Genomic DNA, 21,782 nt, shown 5'->3' on the forward strand with positions numbered 1-21,782 from the left:
AGGAATATGGTGTAAGAGGCCTGCCAAATGATTCTATTAAATCATGTTTGGTATATCGCGCTGAGGTAACAGAAATAAAGTATGTGGAAGAGAATGAACTCCAGGTTCCCCTTTGGGAACCATGTGTACTAAGACATGATGATTCAGGGGGCTCAATTTTAGGATCATTTCTTTTCTTTCATATATATAAACGACTACCCATTAAACATTAGTGATTCAGAGTCATTGCTATAGTGCCACACAAAACAACAAGATGTGCAAGCCTCCTCACGAAAAACACAACCACATCATAACACCACCACCTCTGAATTTTACTGTTGGCACTACACACATTGGCAGATGACGTTCAACAGGCATTCGCCATATGCCCACCCTGCCATCGGATCACCACACTGTGTACCATGATTCGTCACTCCACACTACATTTTTCCACTGTTCAATTGTCCAACGTTTACACTCCTTACACCAAACGAGGCGTTGTTTGGCATTTACTGGCTTGATGTGTGGCTTATGAGCAGCCACTCGACAATGAAATCCAAGTTTTCTCACCTCCCACCTAACTGTCATAGTACTTGCAGTGGATCCTGATGCAGTTTGAGATTCCTGTGTGTTGGTCTGGATAGATGTCTGCCTATTACACATTACAACCCTCTTCAACTGTTGGCGGTCTCTATCAGTCAACAGATGAGGTCGGCCTGTACGCTTTTGTGCTGGGAGTGTCCCTTCAAGTTTCCACTTCACTATCGCATTGGAAACAGTGGATCTAGGGATGTTTAAGAATGTGGAAATCTTGTGTACAGACATATGACACAAGTGGCACCCAATCACCTGACCACGTTCAAAGTCCGTGAATTCTGTGGGGCACCCCATTCTGCTCTCTCACGGTGTCTAATGACTACTGAGGTCGCTGATATGGAGTACCTGGCAGTAGGTGGCAGCGCAATGCACCTAATATGAAAAACGTATGTTGTTGGGGGTGTATGGATACTTTTGATCACATATTGTAGTTATGCACTGTTCATGAATAAAGTGCTGGACCAAACAATAACATACATGTTAGTCATTGCAACACATTACACTAAAATAGTGTGTATCATGTAGGAAAAAACTGTACGTCAGGGTACCAAGACGTATAAAATCTCCCTCAGAACTACATACCTTTAAAAAATCTGTGAGATTGTACCTGCTGCAAAACTGTTTTGCTTCAGTCTCTTGATACCCATGCATGGAAACATGTAAATCAAACTTTTAACTGTAGAAATAAATTGCAACTATATAATATACCTTCAGCTTTCTAACTATTTATTGTTTAGATCCAATTTGTTATAAAAATGTAAATGATCTACCAGTCATTTGCAAGTTGTAAAACGAATCAATAAAATAATATTGTGTACAATATACTGTATACAACATATTTATTGGAAAATACAGGTATAATGACAGGTATAAATAAAATAAGTCGAATGTTCAAGAATATACCTCAGTAAATATCCTTTAATTACTATAGTGCACAACTGGAGAAACCAGATAGGGAAGAAAAGGACAGTACTGCACCAAAACACGTACAGTAATCTGCCACTGATCCTGCACACAGGTCTCTTGTGCTCACATTTACAGGGAACGCTGCTCAGTGACCGCAACATTCCCTGTTGTTTAACATTGGAGTGTGAGCACTGTCCTGTGGCCATCTTCCTTGTGCCTGTGGAAACATACACTCACATTCCCACTCTGACAGTCCAGTCCTCTTTCACCTCCCACACTGAGGATTCCTAAAACTGTGCTGAATATGACCAGGCCAACCACACTAATAACATGTGACTTCAGTATTTAAAAACAACCGTCCTTTCCCCAGGCGTGGTTACCACACCTTTTCCGCCAAAGCTGTTGCAATTGCCACCTATGACGTTACGGGAAATTTCAGCTGGCAAATAAAACAGGAATACATCTAATGCCATCTGCTCTGCCTCTTGGAGAACGTCTTCATTGGTGTCATCATTATCTGTCATTTCGCAACTATTGATGTTTAACTTCCTAATTCAGTCTCCAAGGACTCTCCTTGTCTCTGCATTGTAGTACTGAGTAGTTCTCTGTAATAGTTAGAGATGTACTTCCTCCTACAGTATTCCAATAGCCCTTCCTGCAAATCCTGGAACAGGCACTCTGCAGTTTCTCACAGTACGTCACATATGCCCTCGTGTCCCTGATTAAATCATACTCAACAACTGATCATAAATCTGTCCCCCAACTTTGTGGCCATGAGTAGGTTATCCACAAAAGTAAAAATATCCTCTCCTGATTTACCCAAAAAAGGATTCACTGTGCTAGCATCTAGGACTGATAGAGACACACTAGGAGGGGCCTGTTCCCTTCTCTTCTTGTGTAACCTCCGTGGTTGCTATATAGCTCTACATTATCCGCTAGCATTTGAGTGATCTGATCAAGTAAGTACTAAATCGGTCTAGAGCTGATAGCTTCTCACCCAATGTCATAATGTTGGCTGTCTATCATGACCAAAATCCCAAAAGAAATAAATGTAAAATATCACACACTTCAGAGAGGAAAGATACAACAGAGAGAAGGTAGGCAATGAAAACCTCATAACTCCATCTGTCTGTGAAAACTCTTAATTCTAATAGGTTCCCTAATGGGTAGGTGAGAAAGTTCCAGTCACATTCAGCTTAGAGACAGTTGTTTCATTTATTTATTTATAACAGTTTACTATGGAAAACTCATGCCTATACCCACCAGGTCAGGGGTGGACTATGCACCCCTGGTGCTTACTGTATGGTGCATAGTCATGAAGATGTCTGTGGTCGCTACAACCAGTGCACCCGATAGTGAGGTGATGTTGCGTGGCAAACATTCTAGACTGCATCAGGTGCTGGCACAGCAATCTGGCTGCTGCACTGGTACCAAGGCAATAGGAGACCTACACAGCCATAGTGAATCACAAGACATATATATCTAGGTTGCAAACCCTGGCCTCTAAGCCTGGTTGGCAGTATCTGGTGTTGGCTGTGCCCAGTGGATCAGCGACTTGGAGGGTCTCAGTTCGACCCTCAGCCCTTCAGTGCTGCTGCTTGACCCCCAAGTAAGTAGTTCCATAGGATGGCGAACATAGATATCTGCTCCAGATGGTGGTTGGTGAATGGTGAAGGGCTATGGGTGGTATCCTACTGTACAACTGTCGCCGATTCAGTGTCCTGTCCTGGCTGGATTACCTCTATTTATAACCGTGAGGGTGGGCTTATTGATAAGCAAACACCCCAGATGTCAAAGACTCTGCTTCCTGCAATGCCACTTAAGTGTCCTGGGTTTAAGCAGTACTGTTGGTGGTTGACCAAATGGTTGTGTCAGTGAAACTTCCTGGCAGATTAAAACTGTGTGCCAGACCGAGACTCAAACTCGGGAACTTTGCCTTTCACGGGCAAGTGCTCTACCAACTGAGCTACCCAAGCACGACTCACGCCCCATCCTCACAGCTTTACTTCTGCCAATATCTCGTCTCTACCTTCGAAACTTTACAGTGTAATGATACAAGTGTGGTGCCAAAATGCTGTACTGACTTGTTATGGCAAGCAGTAGGATTATGGCCAGAGGTGCTTGAAAAGCTCTGTGTTGCTACACTAATAGATAGATAATTGGATCAATTACATGTATATTCCTGTAGGCACCAGGAAGACAAGGCTAGACAGTGGGGGAGTCCACGGTCTGGGGATAGTGTATTTGACTACGAGTTAGAACGTCTTGGGCCCGGGTTAGAAAACAGCCACTGCTTAAATTTTGAATAAAAAGTCATCAGCAATGGTGATCGAAGACTTCCAGCGTGAGAAGTCACCCTTGTTCTTCCAACAGTCTTCTCAAATAGGGCAGAGGAGCAGACAGAGGTTCAGGGACTCTCTTGCCCTTAGGGTGGGAAACTGCCCTTAAAAAGTGGAAGAATCAGCAATGATCAAAGGCATGAGGGTGCAAAAGCCTCTGCATTAAAGACACACAATGTGTATCCACAGTACATGTGACCTGTAATTGAAAAAGTGTCATGATCATCTCCCCAATGGCAAAGGATTCCAGATTAATCTCCCACCCAGATCTCCATGGGGAAGGTTACCATGAGAAAAAGGTAGAATACCACCAATGAGATAACGTGCTACAAGTTGGAGCATGGAATGTAAAAGGTTTGAACATAGTAGGAAAGTTAGAAAATCTGAAAAGAGAAATGCAAAGGCTCAGTCGTATAACAGGGGTAGGATTCATTTTGAATATGAAAGTAGGGCAGAGAGTGAGCCACATACTGTGAACAGTTCAGAGATAGGGCCATTCTCATAAGAGTCAACAACAAACCATTGTCAATAATGATAGCTTAGGTATACATGCCAATGTTGCAAGCACCAGATGAAGAGATAGAGTTATTATATGAGGATACTGAATGGGTAATACAGTATGTAATGAGAGATGAAAATCTAGTAGTCATGGAGCATTGGAATGTGGTTATAGGGGAAGGAACAGAAGAAAGGATTATGGGAGAGTATGGCCTTGGTAGCAGAGATGAGAGAAGAGAAAGACTAATTGCATTCTGCAATAAATTTCAGATGGTAATAGCGAATACTCTGTTCAAGAATCACAAGACGAGGAGGTATAGTGTGAAAAGATCCAGAAACATGGGGAGTTCCAACTGGATTACATCATGGTCAGACAGAAATTCCAAAATCAGATATTGGATTGTAAGGTGTATCCAGGAGCAGATATAGATTTATATTACAATTTAGTAATGATGACTGACTACCAATGATGACTGAAGTTTAAGAGTATCGTTCAAAAGAATGAATGAGGAACGAAGTGGAATATTAAAGCACTGAGGAACAATGAGACATGTTTGAATTCACTAAATATGTTGATACTGCGATAAGGAAAACCAGAGTAAGTTGTTCAAGAGGAGACGTGTGAACATCTTTAAAAAGGGCAATCACAGAGAGACATAGGTAAATGCGGAGAAACCTTGGGCAACAGATGAAGTATTTCAACTGATCGATGGAGAAAGAGGTACAAGAATGTTGAGGGAAAGAACGTAATACAGCAATGCAGCCAAGATGAAATAGCTGCCGGAGAGATGTGAATAAATCCAAAATGAAATGATCATCAGAAGGACTGACTCAGCTTATAGAAAAGTAGAAACAACTTTTGGCAAAATTAAAAGTAGGGGTGGTCATATTAAGAGTGCAATGGTAATTTCACTGTTAAACACAGAAGAGAGACTGGATAGGTGGAAAGAGTACATTGAAGGACTATATGCATAGGAGGACTTGTTGATGGTGTTGTAGAAGAAGGAATTGGAGGCAATATGGATGGCATAGGGGATTGGAACCAGTGTCAGAATTTAAAAGAACTTTGCAAGATTTGAAATCAAATAAGGCAGAAGGTACATCCACACAATTCTGAAGATAGCAAGGACAAGTAAGCTCAAAAACTATCACCGAATCAGCTTAACAGCTCATGCATTCAAACTGCTGACAAGAATAATAAACAGATGAATGGAAAAGAAAATTAAGGATCTGTTAGATGACGATCAGTTTGGTTTCAGAAAAGGTAAAGACACCAGAGAGGCAGGTCTCGTACTGCACTTAATATTAGAACCAAGACTGAAGAAAAATCAAGACATGTTCATAGGTTTCGTTGACCTATAATGCTCAACAATGTAAATTGATGGAACAATTAAAATCACTCAAAAGAGGGAAGGCCGCTGGACCTGATGGGATACCAGTTTGATTTTACACAGAGTACGCAAAGGAACTTGCCCCCCCCCCCCCCCCCTTCTTGCAGCAGCGTACTGTAGGTCTCTAGAAGAGCATAGCGTTTCAAAGGATTGGAAAAGGGCACAGGTCATCCCCATTTTCAAGAAGGGATGTCGAACAGATGTGCAGAACTATAGACCTATATCTCTAATGTCGATCAGTTGTAGAGTTTTGGAGCACGTATTGTGTTTGGGTATAATGACTTTTCTGGAGACTAGAAATCTACTCTGTAGGAATCAGCATGGGTTCCAAAAAAGACGATTGTGTGAAACCCAGCTCGTGCTACTCGTCCATGAGACTCAGAGGGCCATAGATACAGGTTCCCAGGTAGATGCCGTGTTTCTTGACTTCCACAAGACATTTGATACAGTTCCCCACAGTCATTAAATGAACACAGTAAGAGCATATGGACTATCAGACCAATTGTGTGATTAGATTGAAGAGTTCCTCGATAACAGAATGCAGCATGTCATTCTCAGTGGAGAGAAGTCTTCTGAAGTAAGAGTGATTTCAGGTGTGCCACAGGGGAGTGTCGTAGGACCGTTGCTGTTCACAATATACATAAATGACCTTGTGGATAACATCGGAAATTCACTGAGGCTTTTTGTGGATGATGCTGTAGTATATCGAGAGGTTATAACAATGGAAAATTGTACTGAAATGCAGGAGGATCTGCAACAAATTGATGCATGGTGCAGGGAATGGCAATTATATCTCAATGTAGACAAGTGTAATATACTGCGAATACATAGAAAGAACCTTTATCATTTAGCTACAATATAGCAAGTCAGCAACTGGAAGCAGTTAATTCCATAAATTATCTGGGAGCAGGCATTAGGAGTGATTTAAAATGGAATGACCATGTAAAATTGATTGTCGGTAAAGCAGATGTCAAACTGAGATTCATTGGAAGAATCCTAAGGAAATGTAGTCTGAAAACAAAGGAAGTAGGTTATAGTACACTTGTTCGCACACTGTTTGAATACTGCTCACTGATGTGGGATCCGTACCAGATAGGGTTGATAGAAGAGATAGCGAATATCCAATGGAGAGCAGGATCATTTAGTAATCGCGAAAGCGTTATGGAGATGATAGATAAACTTCAGTGGAAGACTCTGTAAGAGAGATGCTCAGTAGCTCGATACAGGCTTTTGTTGAAGTTTCGAGAACATACCTTCACCGAGGAGTCAAGCAGTATATTGCTCCCTCCTACATATATCTCATGAAGAGATCACGAGAATAAAATCAGAGAGATTAGAGCCCACACAGAGGCATACCGACAATCTTTCCTTCCATGAACAATATGAGACTGGAATAGAAGGGAGAACCGATAGAGGTACTCAAAGTACCCTCTGCCACACACCATCAGGTGGCTTGCAGAGTATGGATGTAGATGTAGATGTAGATGTAGATGGTCGAAATTATGAGAGAAATAGGATTGAGCTATAGGAAAAGATGGGTAATATACAATGAGTACAAGAACACAGGAGGAACAATAAGATTGAATCAAACAAAGGAAACTACAGGTAGGAATATCAGCAATGTAGGAAAAGACAGATTGCTACTTACCATAAAGAAGACATGTCAAGTAGGAGACAGGCACAGTTAAAAGACACTTACATACAGTTTTCCGCCACAGCCTTCATCAGGAAAAGAGAGACACATTCACACACACACACACACACACACACACACACACACACACACACACACACAACACACACAAAATCAAGGACACCTCACGCACACACAACTGCCAACTCCAGCATCTCAGGCCACAATGCAACATCTCATGGGATGTAAACAGTAATCTAGAGGGGGCGGGGAAGGAGACGGGATGGTGCGTGGGTTAGGAGAGAGAGGAACACTGTCTAGTGGACTGTTCATGAAGTAGAATTTCAATAGGCAGCTTCAAGAGGTTGTGGGGCAGGGAGGCAGAGAAAAAAGAGAGTGGTGGGGAAATAAGGGTGGATGCACTGGCAGAGGACTGCAAATAAACAGGGTGGGAGATGAGAAAGGGGACAAAATGGGTGGAAACTATTGAGTGGAGGGTGTGGGGATGGTATGTTACCATAGGTTGAGGCCAGGATAATTACAGGAGCAGAGAAAATGTGTTGTAACCATAACTCCAACCTGCACAGTTCAGAAAAGCTGGTGGTGGACGCTCAGGTAGCGAAGCAGCCATTGAAATCAAATGTATTGTGTTCAACTGTATGTTGCGTCACAGGATGGTCTACTTTTCTCTTGGTCACAGTTTGGCAGTTGCCGTTCGTCCTGGTGGACAGCTGGTTGGCTGTCATACCAATGTAAAAGTTGTTTAATGATTGCACCAGAGCTGATAAATGACAGGGCTGCTTTCACAGGTGGCCCATCCCATGATGGAGTAGGTTAAACTGTGACAGTACTGGAATAGAAAGTGCTGGGTGGTTGGAATATGATCCTTGTGGCAAGGGGTTGGGGTTTGGAGTGGCCTAGCAGTGGGCTGGGATGTTGTGGAGGTTGGGTGGGCAATGGAGCACCACTTTAGGAGAGGAAATATCTTGCGTAGAATGTCCTTCATTTCAGGGCATGATGATAGCTAATCAAAGCCCTGTTGGAGGATGCAGTTCAGTTGTTCCAGTGAAAGTCTGCAGGGAGACTGCCTAATGGGCTCTCGAACTGATAATTCAATTTAGTACTCTGTTTTATTAGTCATACCTAAGCTGTTGGTTAACAGTGAGGGAAATCATAAAGTAGTTGCAACATCTGTTATGCCTCTTCATTAGATAACTGACTCCACTCGAACTCACTAGATTCAGAAACCATAGGACAAACACCTAGATGATGGGTATGTTTGCAGAAAATTTTTTTAAAGAGGTTCAAAAGCTGAAATAAAAGATGCCCTGAGCATAATACAACATTAACCCAATTTTTCCCATAAAATCACACCCTAACGCTTCACTACAATGACCCTAACAGGCCAGGAAAATTGCCCATTACAGCAGTACACATTTAGTGTGCTTACTGAATCCAACTGCTGACTTTTAACTGCCCTACAGTTTCCTATGGTTGTTTGTACCTTAGGTAGTTTAGAAATATGCTGATACATGGAATACCACCACTAGTCCAACAAGGACAAAGTACTACCAGAGTTGAGGAAGGTGCACACTGGCTCATGGTTGCGGCAAGTGCTAGCCAAAGGTAAAGAATGACCTTCAACAACTGACACCTCGTTAAAAGTTCATGGACAGGTATGAGAAACTGAGTGCCTACCTGTATCCTGGTGTCAGATGTATGATGGCTTCTCTTGGGGAAGACAACAATTCCGAACAAAATGCCTGGGTTCACTGCAATGAAAGCAAAGCCCTTGCACCCTCTTGTGTTTACCCAAGGTGTTAAGTTTAGCATGAGCTACACATGCTACCTGCTCATCAGAGCTGTGCCTTGTACCCACTTGAGAAACACCAATGTACAATAACACTGGCTAGCTGTATCTCTGCAGTGGTGCACGCTTCACTTTCATAGTTAGTCTGAAGTTCCCCATTGTGATGGAAATGAAAAACATGCTGATTAATTAAATCACTCTGAACTCTTTTGGAAAGACATTCTCTTAAAATGTGGCTATGCAACTCTCATATGCTGCGATGTTTAGCTAAGACAGTGCTAATCAAGTTGCTTAATGAAGGGGATATAACCTGTAAAGCTATCTCCCAAGAAATATTAAAAGCACTGATCTGCCTTTCCAGATTGGCTGGAAACAACAAAAACTTTACTAAACAAGGAACAGTGTCAGTTGCTAAATAATCTGTTCCTTGTATCATGCTGCAAAGAGGATTCAGAAGCTTGGCAAAATGACCAGAATCATGACCTATTTGGGTGCCCGATAGACCTTGGTCCCTGGTTTTCCATCGGAAGGCCATTATCCCAATGTATAACCACTAACCCTGCCCTTTAAAGAAGGATCAGTTGTTACCAAACTTAAATCTTCAGTGCAATTAGTTAAGTGAGTAATCTGCACCTGAAGCCTATAAATTTGTGACTGAAAAGGGGAATGCTTTCTAAAAAAACCTATATTCTTGCCTAGATCACTGAGCAAGGCCAAATATTATTCCAGTGTGGCACTTACCTGACCAATATGCGCCATAATAATTTGCACTAGAAGCCCAAGGACACCACGAAGCCATGAACATAAGTCTGGTACATTACCATCTTCAGACTGGACATGAATATTGAGCGTCTATCTGAGCTGTTCCTAGTGCAATATATCCAACCCGGTCACTTGGTGCAATTCCATGTCAGTCAGAGAAAACCTGCAAACATCAGCAGTTGTTAGTCTCTGAAGCAAGGGCAAAATTAATAAAAACATAAACAAATAAATACAGAAACAAACAGTGCTCAGTTGACTGGAAATCCCAGGAAGTAAACAACAAAACTTCGTTCTTGCTACCAAATGGTGCATTGTACCACTGTGTGTGCTTGACTTGCATTAGGAATGGCAGGACCATGGGAGTGAGGTAGCGAGCATTGTTTGTTTAGAACATTTTTAAATTTGTTGGTCCACATAATTATTGTTATTGTGAATGCCATCTGAGCACCAGATAATTATTATGAATTAAAGTGATTTTAACAAGGGAATCACTATTTTGTTAGAAAGAATATAAAACAGAAACATTTAAACTTACAATGCAGGCAACAGATTCAGATGCTCTTTCAAGATTCATTTAAGTCCTACCCAAATGTCCCAACAAACAGTTTCAAGATTCTGTGGATAAGAAAAATAAACACACACATAAACAATAGTAAAGTTTTGATGAGTGAACACAGTAAAACAGAACTGCTTGGCAATAGAACTTGAAAGCAAAAACAAGTTACACATAAATGGGAGGCTGAGCATTGCAACATAGATTGACATGAACATGCCCGAGGCTCGCTAAATAAACAACATGGTTACGTGTTGAAATAAGAAAGAAATTGGTGCACCACAACAGGGCAAATGGGGAAGATGCCAAAAAATATTCCAAAAACTCTGCTACTCATTCCACTGTCCAAATATAATGAAGATCATCACTGCATGAGGATAATTATGGTGCTCACCCAGTCTTAATAGGTCCAGGAGCAGCATCCCTTTGTATAAACCAGCACCAACAGCAAGCTCTAAAAACCAGAAGTTGCCACAGGCTGCATGTCCTCTGGTTGTGGCATGCCCCTGGTGCAGGAACATCCTCCTTTGCATGTTTATGCTTGTTCTCCTTCCTCAAACAGCATGATCCATTCATACTGAGTGCCTCTTAGCCTAAACAGACTGCCAACAACCTCTTTCACTGGAAACCATCAGAAATCTCTCCCTGCCTGGTACCCTAGCCTGCTCTGTCCAATCAAACCAAAGAGAGTGTCACATTGCAGCACCACAGACCTACAAACCAGGTGCTAAGTATCGGCCTTGCAGCATGGCTCACTTATGTACATTGTTCTAAATGTTAACCAGGCATAGGCCTCTGAATAAAATATTACTTATACATAAATTCATAGATATTTTAAGACACAGCATGACTGTCCCTGTTGTGTTATTATTTCTGCTGAGAAATATGAATGCTGAATAGTCTCTTAGTGCTGTTGTTTATAACTGTCTAATTTTTGAAAGTGAAAGAAATAAGTTAAACTTTTCTCCCCGGTAAATAACTTTTCAATACATGTTCTTTTTGCAGAGACCTCGAAGAGCTTTTCTTTCTGGTACATACAGTGCCACAAAGCCACCTCCTCCGTGCCCTCAACCAGATCCTAGAGGAACAGGTGGCATTGTTGGAAGTGAAGATTGTCTATTCCTGAATGTCTTCACACCAAAAGTATGTACCATATCTTGTTAAATTTAAAATAGTATTTGTGCTCAAACAGAATTGTGTCTACTGTAAAAAATTAAGTTATTAAGCCATTGTACTGGAGAATTGGAAAGAATAAGTTCCTAGAAAAGCATATACAAAAAGAAGAGTCTGTAACTCTTCAGAGTGACCCCATGTGATTTAATGTATTCGCCCTAGAGCTATTATTGCTCACAAGAAAATGAGCATTGAGAGAATACCGCTGCTAAAGTGAGAACAATCAGCAGATAATTGTATACTTTTCACATTTGTTCAGTCAGGAGTTTCAAAGGGACATATATAGATGTGAGTAAGTACTATGCTTTGCATAGGATCATGTTGATAAAGCATTCTGTAGTGATGTGTAGTGACCAAATAAAAAAAAAGGTCTTGAATTTTTTGGCATTGTCAAGTCATGTTGTTTCTAGACAGTGCATTGTGCTTATTTTCCATGTCATAAGATCAAAGAAGGTTTCATTATCACTAATTATGGGATTAAATAGGTGTAGGAGTGCTCCACAGCATGCTGAAGCTCCTATGCAACCCCAGTTTCAAGTTCTTCTTAAATGACTTGAATCGCCAGTATGTGCATTGTTGTAAAAGAACATCTTCAGTACACATCTGCTACAACATTCCCTAGTTTTGATGAATTTTTGCCTGTGGAAGCAGTTTGAAACTCAGATACTGGTGTAATTGTATAAACTGTTTGTACATGACTTGCCTGGACAACCAGGACTATATCTGTGTTGGCCTTTATTTCCCTGTTTGCTTGAAAAATGAAGATGAATTCATGAAACTCTTCTCTTTTAGCTCCTGGTAGAATGGGTGTATTAATTATTAATACACAGCCAACAATCATATCTCAAATAATGAGTTATACCAAAAGATCTACTACAAATCAGTGAATAATTACTGGAAAAAGGGCATAAACTACTTTTAGACTGTATTTCCACTGTGAAAATACAAGAATGCAGTTTTAAAAAAGTATCATTCTTACACTTACAGATGGGCCTGACAGTGATTACTGGTTCCTTAAAACATGTGAGGTGATAATGAAACTGTGTTCTGTTTACAGAAACTTTGACATACCAAGAACCCACCTGAATTAAAACAGGCAAACCTTTAGGAGAACATACTAGTGGAAAAAGCTGCATGATTTTCTGAACATTAATAAGGAGTTGTCTCTTTTGGAGACATTGTGGATATATTGTCTAATGAACTGAAATAGTTCAGGGTATGGAAAGAGCTGTTGATTTAAAAAATATAATGAAATGAGTTACTGATGAATTAGCGAAAACAGCTTCATTTATTCATACAGTCAGTGGAACAGTTCTGCCAAAGCACATAGCGACTGCAGAAACAAGTTCAAGAGAAAACTGATTCTGTAACCAATACAAAGGTTGGATACATGTTGGCCAGTCGACAGATGTTTTGATTAAAACATCATTTGAACTGAAAGGTAATCTGCATTCCATTGTGGTCATTATGGAATATTACTGAATAAAAGGACAGATTACAAAAAAGAAAAAAATATCAATTTATGTCAGACTCTTGGATGGTGAAGCCAAAGGGTTGTAGGGTGCAGGTACATAATGAAACTGATAGCTACCACTGTTACCAGCTTTTCAAACAACAGTGAACAGATATTATTACCCACACTTGCACGAAGTCTCATGGGAAATACAGAATGAGTTTGTAGGTAACATACAAGACACTTTGTAAAATCTTCTGAAAAACTTGGAATCAGATAAACTGAATGGATGGAGAATGGGTGAGATGGCTAATGAAGGATTGCTGAAAAATGTCTTATGGTAGCTGGAGAAGGGTACTATGGAAAAAATCTTCATTATGAAAAAGGACATAATGATTGTAGAACAGGTTAGCCAGGATCGTGAGGTGGGAATGGTCAACTACATCATTAATTGTGTAGATGGATAGCAAACTGGAATGTTCCAGTATGACAGACTATGGGAATTGGAATTTAAATGATGTTGGAATTGAGGCAGGAACAAATAAGTGCTGTTATGGAGAACACAGCAGATTGAGGAGGAACTAGGAAGTTAGAAGAAGTTCTAGATGCAGCCTATTCTAGAACAGAAGCAATGAAGATGAATCAAAAAGAACTAATCCAACAAGGAGACACTAAGAACAGGACAGTTAGAAATGGGACAGAATCACAAATAATGAAAATGACATCAATAGTACAAGAGTCAGACGAAAAAGTAAATACATTAAAAGCTAAGATCTGTGTGTGAGTCCAAAAGCAAGGTTTTTGCAATTTCCATGAAGTTGTATAACAAGCTATTTGAAGTGAATGGTCAGGCTCCCAGGTTCTACATGAGTGGGGTTTTAGTTTGTTTTTTATTTGTTTCATGCATGTTTCATGGATCCATAAAGTGATGAGTTTGCCCTGAATGTGGAAAGTGTCAAGATTATATTACATATATTTACATGTATGTTCAATTACACTTTACCATTCAACAGATTTACAATGGATACTATAATATTACAAATAAAACAATAAATGACTTCAGTGGTGACACACACACAACAGTTTGCCTGTCACAGTTGTTATTGTACTACTGGGTAATCAGTTCAGCAACATAAAAACAATAAAAATACACATTCACACAATACAATGAGTGAATCAAAGTAGCCTAATGTACATGAAACACTTGCAGCAACATTTGTCAATCATGAAACTATTTAGCTACGTTTTCCTAGGCAATCTCACATTTAGAAATTCCTCAACTAAGCACAATGAGTAATTCTAGAGAAATTCAGGAACTGTTGTAGGTTAGTTTGGAAAATGGATTCACTATTCCTTGGATTTTCAAACTCAGTGGAAACAAAGTAAAAAATATTTGCACCAGCATACATGGCACTTCTGTGCATCATTGACAGATTTTTTGATTGGTGGTGTATAGCATTCTTATGTCTAGTGTCATGCAAGTGGATTGTTGAGTGGTTGTTTACAATGAAGCATATAAGAGAGAAAATGTAGTGTGAAGCAGTGGTAAGAGGCAAGAGCTATGGGAATATGAACTAAGCTGGTGTGATGTCAAGTTGGTTGGACATTAAGGTAGAAGAATAATACTATGAAGCCAAGCCAGGTTTGAGTGTTGCTTGTGTACTAGGATTAGACTGCTTAAGAGAAAATAAAGGAGCTATATATTGTGGAAATAGGACTGTAAGAATTAAAAGAGATAACTCGACTGCAGGAGGAAACTTTTAAACAAAGAAGTACAGAGAAAAACAGTCACATAATCACAGTGGATTACCTGACTGGAGCTAATGAGAGAAATTGGGACAGCTAGAATGGAAGCAGAAGTGCGGATCTCAGATGAAAGTGACAGATGAAATAACAAGAGAACTCAGAGCAAAAGGTGACAAGAAAATTATGAGAAGTCTTTCGATTAAGTCTGAAGATGAAAGATAAATCTAAGGAAATTTAGGTGAAAACAAACAAGATGGAGAAAGGATTTTGGGGGGTTTGCAGAGTGATCAGTTAGTCAGTAGTGTAACCCACTCATTCTAATAAACAAAATAAATGGGGGACTGTAATTATGCTGGAAATGAAAAAGGCAAATTAAATTACTAAAGTCAAAAGAGACAGACTGCTAAGCTAGCCATTCATTGATAGTCATAGATTTTTCCTGTTATACCAGTGAAAGGAATTCATGAAGGAAATTTCAATAACAGCAGAGAGCTGGTCTGAACAAATTATTTGGAACCAAATATAAAACTCAGGAACGTTAAGTTAGTAGACTATTTCAAGCAGTTGTGCATCATAATATTTGAGAGGCATTATGTTATAAAATTTCACAACAGTATCGTGGGATTACACATATGGCAGAAAACCATACAAATTCTCAGTAAATTAGTCAGGGAAACTCTTCTGCGCTCACACAGTCCAGAAGAAGAAATCAAGCACCTGATGTTCCTTCTGTACACAGGGCTGCCCACAGCAAGTATTGCCAGGATAATGGAGAAGCATAACATAAAAACAATTTTTCACCCAACTGTTAAACTCAGGAACATGTTTGGGTCAGTCAAAGACCAACTATGGCTGTGGGCACATGGTATCTGCAGCATCTATTGCAAGACTGGCATGTAGTGCATCAGCCAGACAAAGTGATGCATCTCATAGCACTGTTCAGAACATTTGAGGAGCATTCATCTCGGCAAAATTGACAAGTCTGCAGTGACAGAGCCCGATGAAGGAAGTATGTATGTTTTTGAACAGACAATGATGCTGTACTGTGCCAGTGGGTTCAGGGATTTGTTCATCAAACAGGCAGTGTAAATAAAAGTACTTGACAATCTTGTCAACTGGCACAGTGGTTTCCAACTCAGCTCCACATTGGTGTTAACAAAACTGTCATACGTCAGAATCACTGTGATGTGAAAGTGACAGAAAAAGCAGGCGAAATAGACATGTAGCATGAGAACCCGATGCTAGGATGCTGGGACCGCCCCCCCCCCCTCCCCCCTTTCCCACACTGCTAGCGCCACCCCCCCAGCCCCCACCCCCCACCCCTGCCTCACCACCACCACCAGCACCACTGGGCACAACATCCAACATCTCTTCCAATGACATACAACTGATCCACCCATTGGGTTCTTGGCAGAGCAGTTGCAATACAGGAGCTATAAAGGAACAAACTGGACATGACACCAGGACTTTTCCTGAAGATGACAAGTGTGTAATTCATTGAAATATTGTGACAACATGACGTCATAACTTGGCTGTAGCCCAGAAAGATTTTGTCAATGCACATAATTACTTCAGTTACCAAATATTATCAGATTCAGTTGCATGTTGAAGAACAATACAGCTGATGTATCAAGCATGTGAATCATGCAAACCAATGTGCCTAATCCACCCTTGTTTCTTGTTCTTAAACAGAATTGTCAGTGATGTGTTGTATGCCATGTTAAGCAACTGGGAACAGGCATCCTCAAGGCAGACAGTTCCTTTATGCCTAATCACGATCTCAGCCAGTTTAGTGGCAATTGTACCTATATAAAATGCTGTACAGTGGACCTGAATTTAGTTGATAAAGACAATGGTTTGGGACTGGCATTAGGTTTAACTAGAATGTTACATAGATTAGGAGGGCAAAGGAACCATTATCCCTGTCTCAAGGTAACTACCAGTGCAATGGTCCTCACTGTAAAACCTGTTTCATATACCCACCCACTACCACCTACTCCAGCCCCACTGCTGGTAAATGCTACAACATAAAAGGCAGAACAAGTTATGAAACAACACATGCTATTTATCAGCTAACGTGACAACTGAACAGCTGTGAGTTACACAAATGGCCACCACCAAACTGACTGAGTTCATGAATGGGATAAGAGATGTCTGTTTTGGGGGGCACCTGACACTCAGTTGCTTAATAGGCTCTACAACCTGAACAACATGTGGACTCTTTGGATTCTGCCACTGATACTATTACCCCTAAACTTTGCAAATAGGAACTTGCCTGCCAACACATCCATGCATCCCCACAACCTCATGGACTAAATTTCCATTAACATATCTCTCATGTTTTTTTCTGTTTTTTGCTTTTTTTCTGGAAAACCAACAATATTGTCCCCTTCAAAGTAGTTCCTCTCAACAGCAATACACCAGTGGAATCATTGTTACCAGTCTTCATAGCAGTGCTGAAAGACTTCAACTGGTAGGGTGTTTTTACATGTCAGTCATATTCTTTTCAATGTTCTCTAGAGTCCAAAAATGATGGTCTTATAAGACATTCTTCAATTTCAATAAAAGAAAAAAGTCACAAGAATTCAGATCAGGTGAATAGGGGGAGTTGGGGAGGGGGGAGGGGGGGGGGGGAGGCCATGGAACAACAGGAATGCCTTTTGAGGTAAAAAATTCTGTGATGGAATTGGCTGTGTGACCTGGGGTGATTTCGTGATGCAACATCCAGTTGTCTGCACTGTCTGGTCACACCCAATTCACCCTTTTCCTGTGCCTTTCAAGGACTTCTTTATAAAATAAGTGATTGACATTTTGTCCTGGAGGATCAGTATCACAAGAGCAGGCACACGTTCAATGTTTTTGTCAGCTTTTGAAGTTGAATTTCTCCCTAGGGAAGGTTCATCTGCATTGTGTTCTCAGCCTTCCAAAAATGATCCGTGCCAGTGAAGAACTTGTGCTCTTGATAAGGAATGTTCCCCATAGGCAAGTTTCAACTTTTCAGATATTACACTCAAGGATTCCCTAGGTGTAACACAAAACTTGATGATGTGACATTGCTCTAAGTTCTGCTTTCTATTTTCGTAACACACAACAAAAACACAACTTCACTGATGGCACTCTCAAAAATCATATGATGGCTGTACAGAGCTGAAACTTGGACTGAGCATCTGGAAAGGATGAATAATGGTCTACACAAGGGGAACTACACACTGTTGCCAGATCACTCACAGTAGTGTAAGTCTCATTACTTTTCTCCCTCTGTTTGTGTGACAGTTGGTCACACTGATATGAAGAGTGCTTCATGCATTGTGTGTAAACATGTGCATGCTGCACTGAGGCGCTTAGTCTTGGCTTGGCAGCCGTTGAGAATGGAGCTCCCATTGGATGATACCGCCAAGTGAGAATTTCATGCAGTTATTCAGTTTTTGAATGCAAAGGGCACTGCACTGACTGAAATCCATCGCCAATTGATGGAAGTGTACGGTGAGTCATGCATGGATGTCAAAAATGTTTGTAAGTGGTGTAGAGAGTTTGCAGCTGGTCAGTCCGAAATTCATGACAAACAAAGGAGCAGGAGACCATCAATTTCTGAGGAGACAGTGTTTAAGGTTGAGCAAAGCATGCGTGAAGATCTGATGATCATCCTGGATGATCTCCACACGTTGGTTCCTGAGGTTTCCCAAAGCACCACTCATAGAATTTTAATGGAAACATTGAACTAACGGAAGATGTGGTCAAGATGAGTGCCATGCATGCTGACTGAGGACCACATGCGGCAAGTTGATGCTTCCCGTGCATTTCTTCACTGTCTTGCAGTCGAACAGGACAACTTTCTGGACTCAATTGTCATGGGTGACAAAACCAGGGCATATTACTTTACACCTGAGACCAAGCAACAATCATGCCAGTGGCGGCATCCTTCTTCGCCAAAGCCACAGTAATTCAAACAAACACAGTCCGCTGGTAAAGTCATGACAACCTTTTTTGGGACTGGAAAGGGGGGTTGTTGGTCAACTTTATGCCCACTGGGACCACCATTAATGCTGACCGGTACTGTGAGACTCTGAAAAAACTCAAACGGGCAATTCAGAACCGGAGAAGAGGAATGTCAAGCAGGGGTGTACACATTGCTCTGCAAACTGTTGCTCTCCTGCAATAGCTTCAGTGGAACATAAACACCCACCCACCCCATAGTCATGACTTGGTGCCCACTGACTATCACCTGTTCCCTAAGTTAAAAGAACATTTGGCTGGAAAGCGATTCATCTCCGACAACGAGGTGAAAGAAGAGGTTCATAACTTTCTGAACAGCATGACAGTGAGTTGGCATGACATGCCACAGTGTCTACAAAAATGCATCGACAGAAATGTTGATTATGTCAAAAAAAAAGCTAAATGTTCAAGCTGTAAACTGATGTAAACCATTGTGGAAATAAACAGGTCTATGTACTTATAAAAAAAATAGGAGACCTTTCTCCTGGAATTACCCTCATACTATTCAAGCCCCACTATCATAAAATTCATCAGAGTATTTATTAAAATGACATTTCCTAATGATCAGCATGACTCATGCCACTCCTGCTTTCTTTTTCTTTCTTTCCGCATGTCTCTTTCTTGTCTATCTCCTGCTCATTACTTCTTTATAGTTATCTCACAACTTACATACTTTTGTCTTCTTCTTTGTGCATGACTACTTTGCCATTATTCTTTCTTTATATACACCACAAATAAAAAAAGATGTAGAACCATCATAGTCCTTATTTACATATACAATGTGGAATCATCTTAGTTTCTAGAGGGGAAACATTCCACGTGGGAATTCTTTGCATTTACATATGTCTACCTGTGTCTGTATATGTGCAGATGGATATGTGTGTGCGTGGGAGTGTATACCTGTCCTTTTTTCCCCCTAAGGTAAGTCTTTCCGATCCGGGATTGGAATGACTCCTTACCCTCTCCCTTAAAACCCACATCCTTTTGTCTTATCCTCTCCTTCCCTCTTTCCTGATGAAGCAACCCTGGGTTGCGAAAGCTTGAATATTTGTGTGTGTGTTTGTGTGTTTTTTATTGTGTCTATCAACATACCAGCATCTTTGTTTTATATAATAGAGGGAAACATTCCACGTGGGAAAAATATACATAAAGAACAAAGATGCTGTGACTTACCAAACAAGAAAGCGCTGGTGGATAGACACAATAAAAAACACACTAACACACACACAAATTTCAGCTTTCACAACCCAAGGTTGTTTCATCAGGAAAGAGGGAAAGAGGGAAAGAGAAGAGGACGTGGGTTTTAAGGGAGAGGGTAAGGAGTCATTCCAATCCCGGGAGCGGAAAGACTTACCTTAGGGGGAAAAAAGGACAGGTATACACTCGCACACACACACACACACACACACACACACACACACACATATCCATCCGCACATACACAGACACAAGCAGACATTTGTAAAGGCCTTTACAATCTGCCTGAATTTACGATTACAGTAACTAAAACTCGAAATTACACCTCCTATACGAAACTCACATGCAATGTAAGTAAGAATCTACGAAGTAAACACAGAAAGGAAGCTATATACGTATCTTTCTGCACTGTCAATGTGCACCAACTATAATACATGTCTTCTCTTCAACAAGGCTAAGATAAGAGTTTTTCTCAAGAGTACCTTCTCAACTGTTCTCATTATTATAACAATGGTCACTGACACAATTAGCACAGAATAACATAGAAGCTCCATGGTTCTTCCATACACTTTCACTAAAACTTCCATGGATCGCCCGACAAATACTTGTCATTGCTGTTCGACCGATGCATCTACCTTCCTCTCGCGACTGCATTTCAAACCTGCACATACAAACATGTGATACACATTAAGTAGGATTCTATCATCCCACACTCACATCTAAAATATTGTGTGTTTGAGATAGTAGAAGGCCGAGTGGTTCTAGAATTTACACCAAAATTCTCGAATAGCTACAAGATGCCAATAATATCAGAATGACAGGAAGTGCAAAGTGGCAAAACAGGACTGGCTGTAGGAGAAATGGAAAGCTGTAAATGCATTGTTGATTATAGGAAAGGTATGTGCTACTTATAGAAAAATTTAAGAAAACTTTGGAGAAAAGAGAAGCAACTGTACGAACATTAAGAGCTGAGATGACAGTCCAGTACTAAAGAAAGAAGACAAGGCTGAGAGATGGAATGAATATATTGCAAGGAAAGGAAAAAAAACATGATGATAATAGTATGAAAAGAGGAGAAGTAGCAGATGATGCAAAACTGCAAGAAAAAAATTGATAAAGCACTGAAAGACCAAACTAAAACAACGCACCTAGAATAAACAACATTTATTCAGAATTATTAATCCTTTCATTCTTAAACCTCATTTTACTTAAACATAAATGACAAATAAGAGGTCTAAAACTGCCTTCTATAAGCTCAAGTTGTCCATACATGTCTTATTCCCTCCATGGCCCTAGTATTTTTCTTCAAGTTCAAAAGCATCTCACTAGATGGGAACACTAGGGAGACATGGGACATAGATGTCTCAGTGCTCAAAACTGTGTATTATTTTAGAGGGACATACGTGTCTCATCAACCACAAAAGGGTGACTTGGGAGAAGCAACCATGACAAAGTTGATCAACCTAGTATACACATTAATGAGAGAGGTAAAATACTTCCAGACTTCAAGAAGAATTTGACCGTCTCACTACCAAAGCAGTTAGTGCCAAGTGTGGGTATAAAACATTAACACAAACTATCTACAAAGGGATGAAATAGCTAGTAGAAGCCAACATGGGGGATGATTAGGTTTGGGTTTGGAGGAATATAGAAACATGCAAGTGATTCTGTTCCTACAATGTATATTAGAAAGATAGATCCATATTTATAGCATTTTTAGATTTAGAAACAGCTCTTCCCAATATGAACTTG

The 21,782-nt window shown here is 40.5% G+C and overlaps 1 protein-coding gene across 1 annotated transcript in view; it reads left to right on the plus strand.

The window, feature by feature from the left end:
• LOC124594821 (pyrethroid hydrolase Ces2a) overlaps positions 1 to 21,782 on the plus strand; it is a 184,287-nt gene that overhangs the window by 11,667 nt on the left and 150,838 nt on the right. Inside the window, exon 2 of the mRNA XM_047133265.1 lies at positions 11,474 to 11,611. Coding sequence (XP_046989221.1) covers positions 11,474 to 11,611 — 138 coding nt within the window. The remainder of the gene's footprint in view (positions 1 to 11,473; positions 11,612 to 21,782) is intronic.

This window comes from Schistocerca americana, chromosome 2 (assembly GCF_021461395.2).
Source record: "Schistocerca americana isolate TAMUIC-IGC-003095 chromosome 2, iqSchAmer2.1, whole genome shotgun sequence".
Taxonomy (NCBI): domain Eukaryota; kingdom Metazoa; phylum Arthropoda; class Insecta; order Orthoptera; family Acrididae; genus Schistocerca; species Schistocerca americana.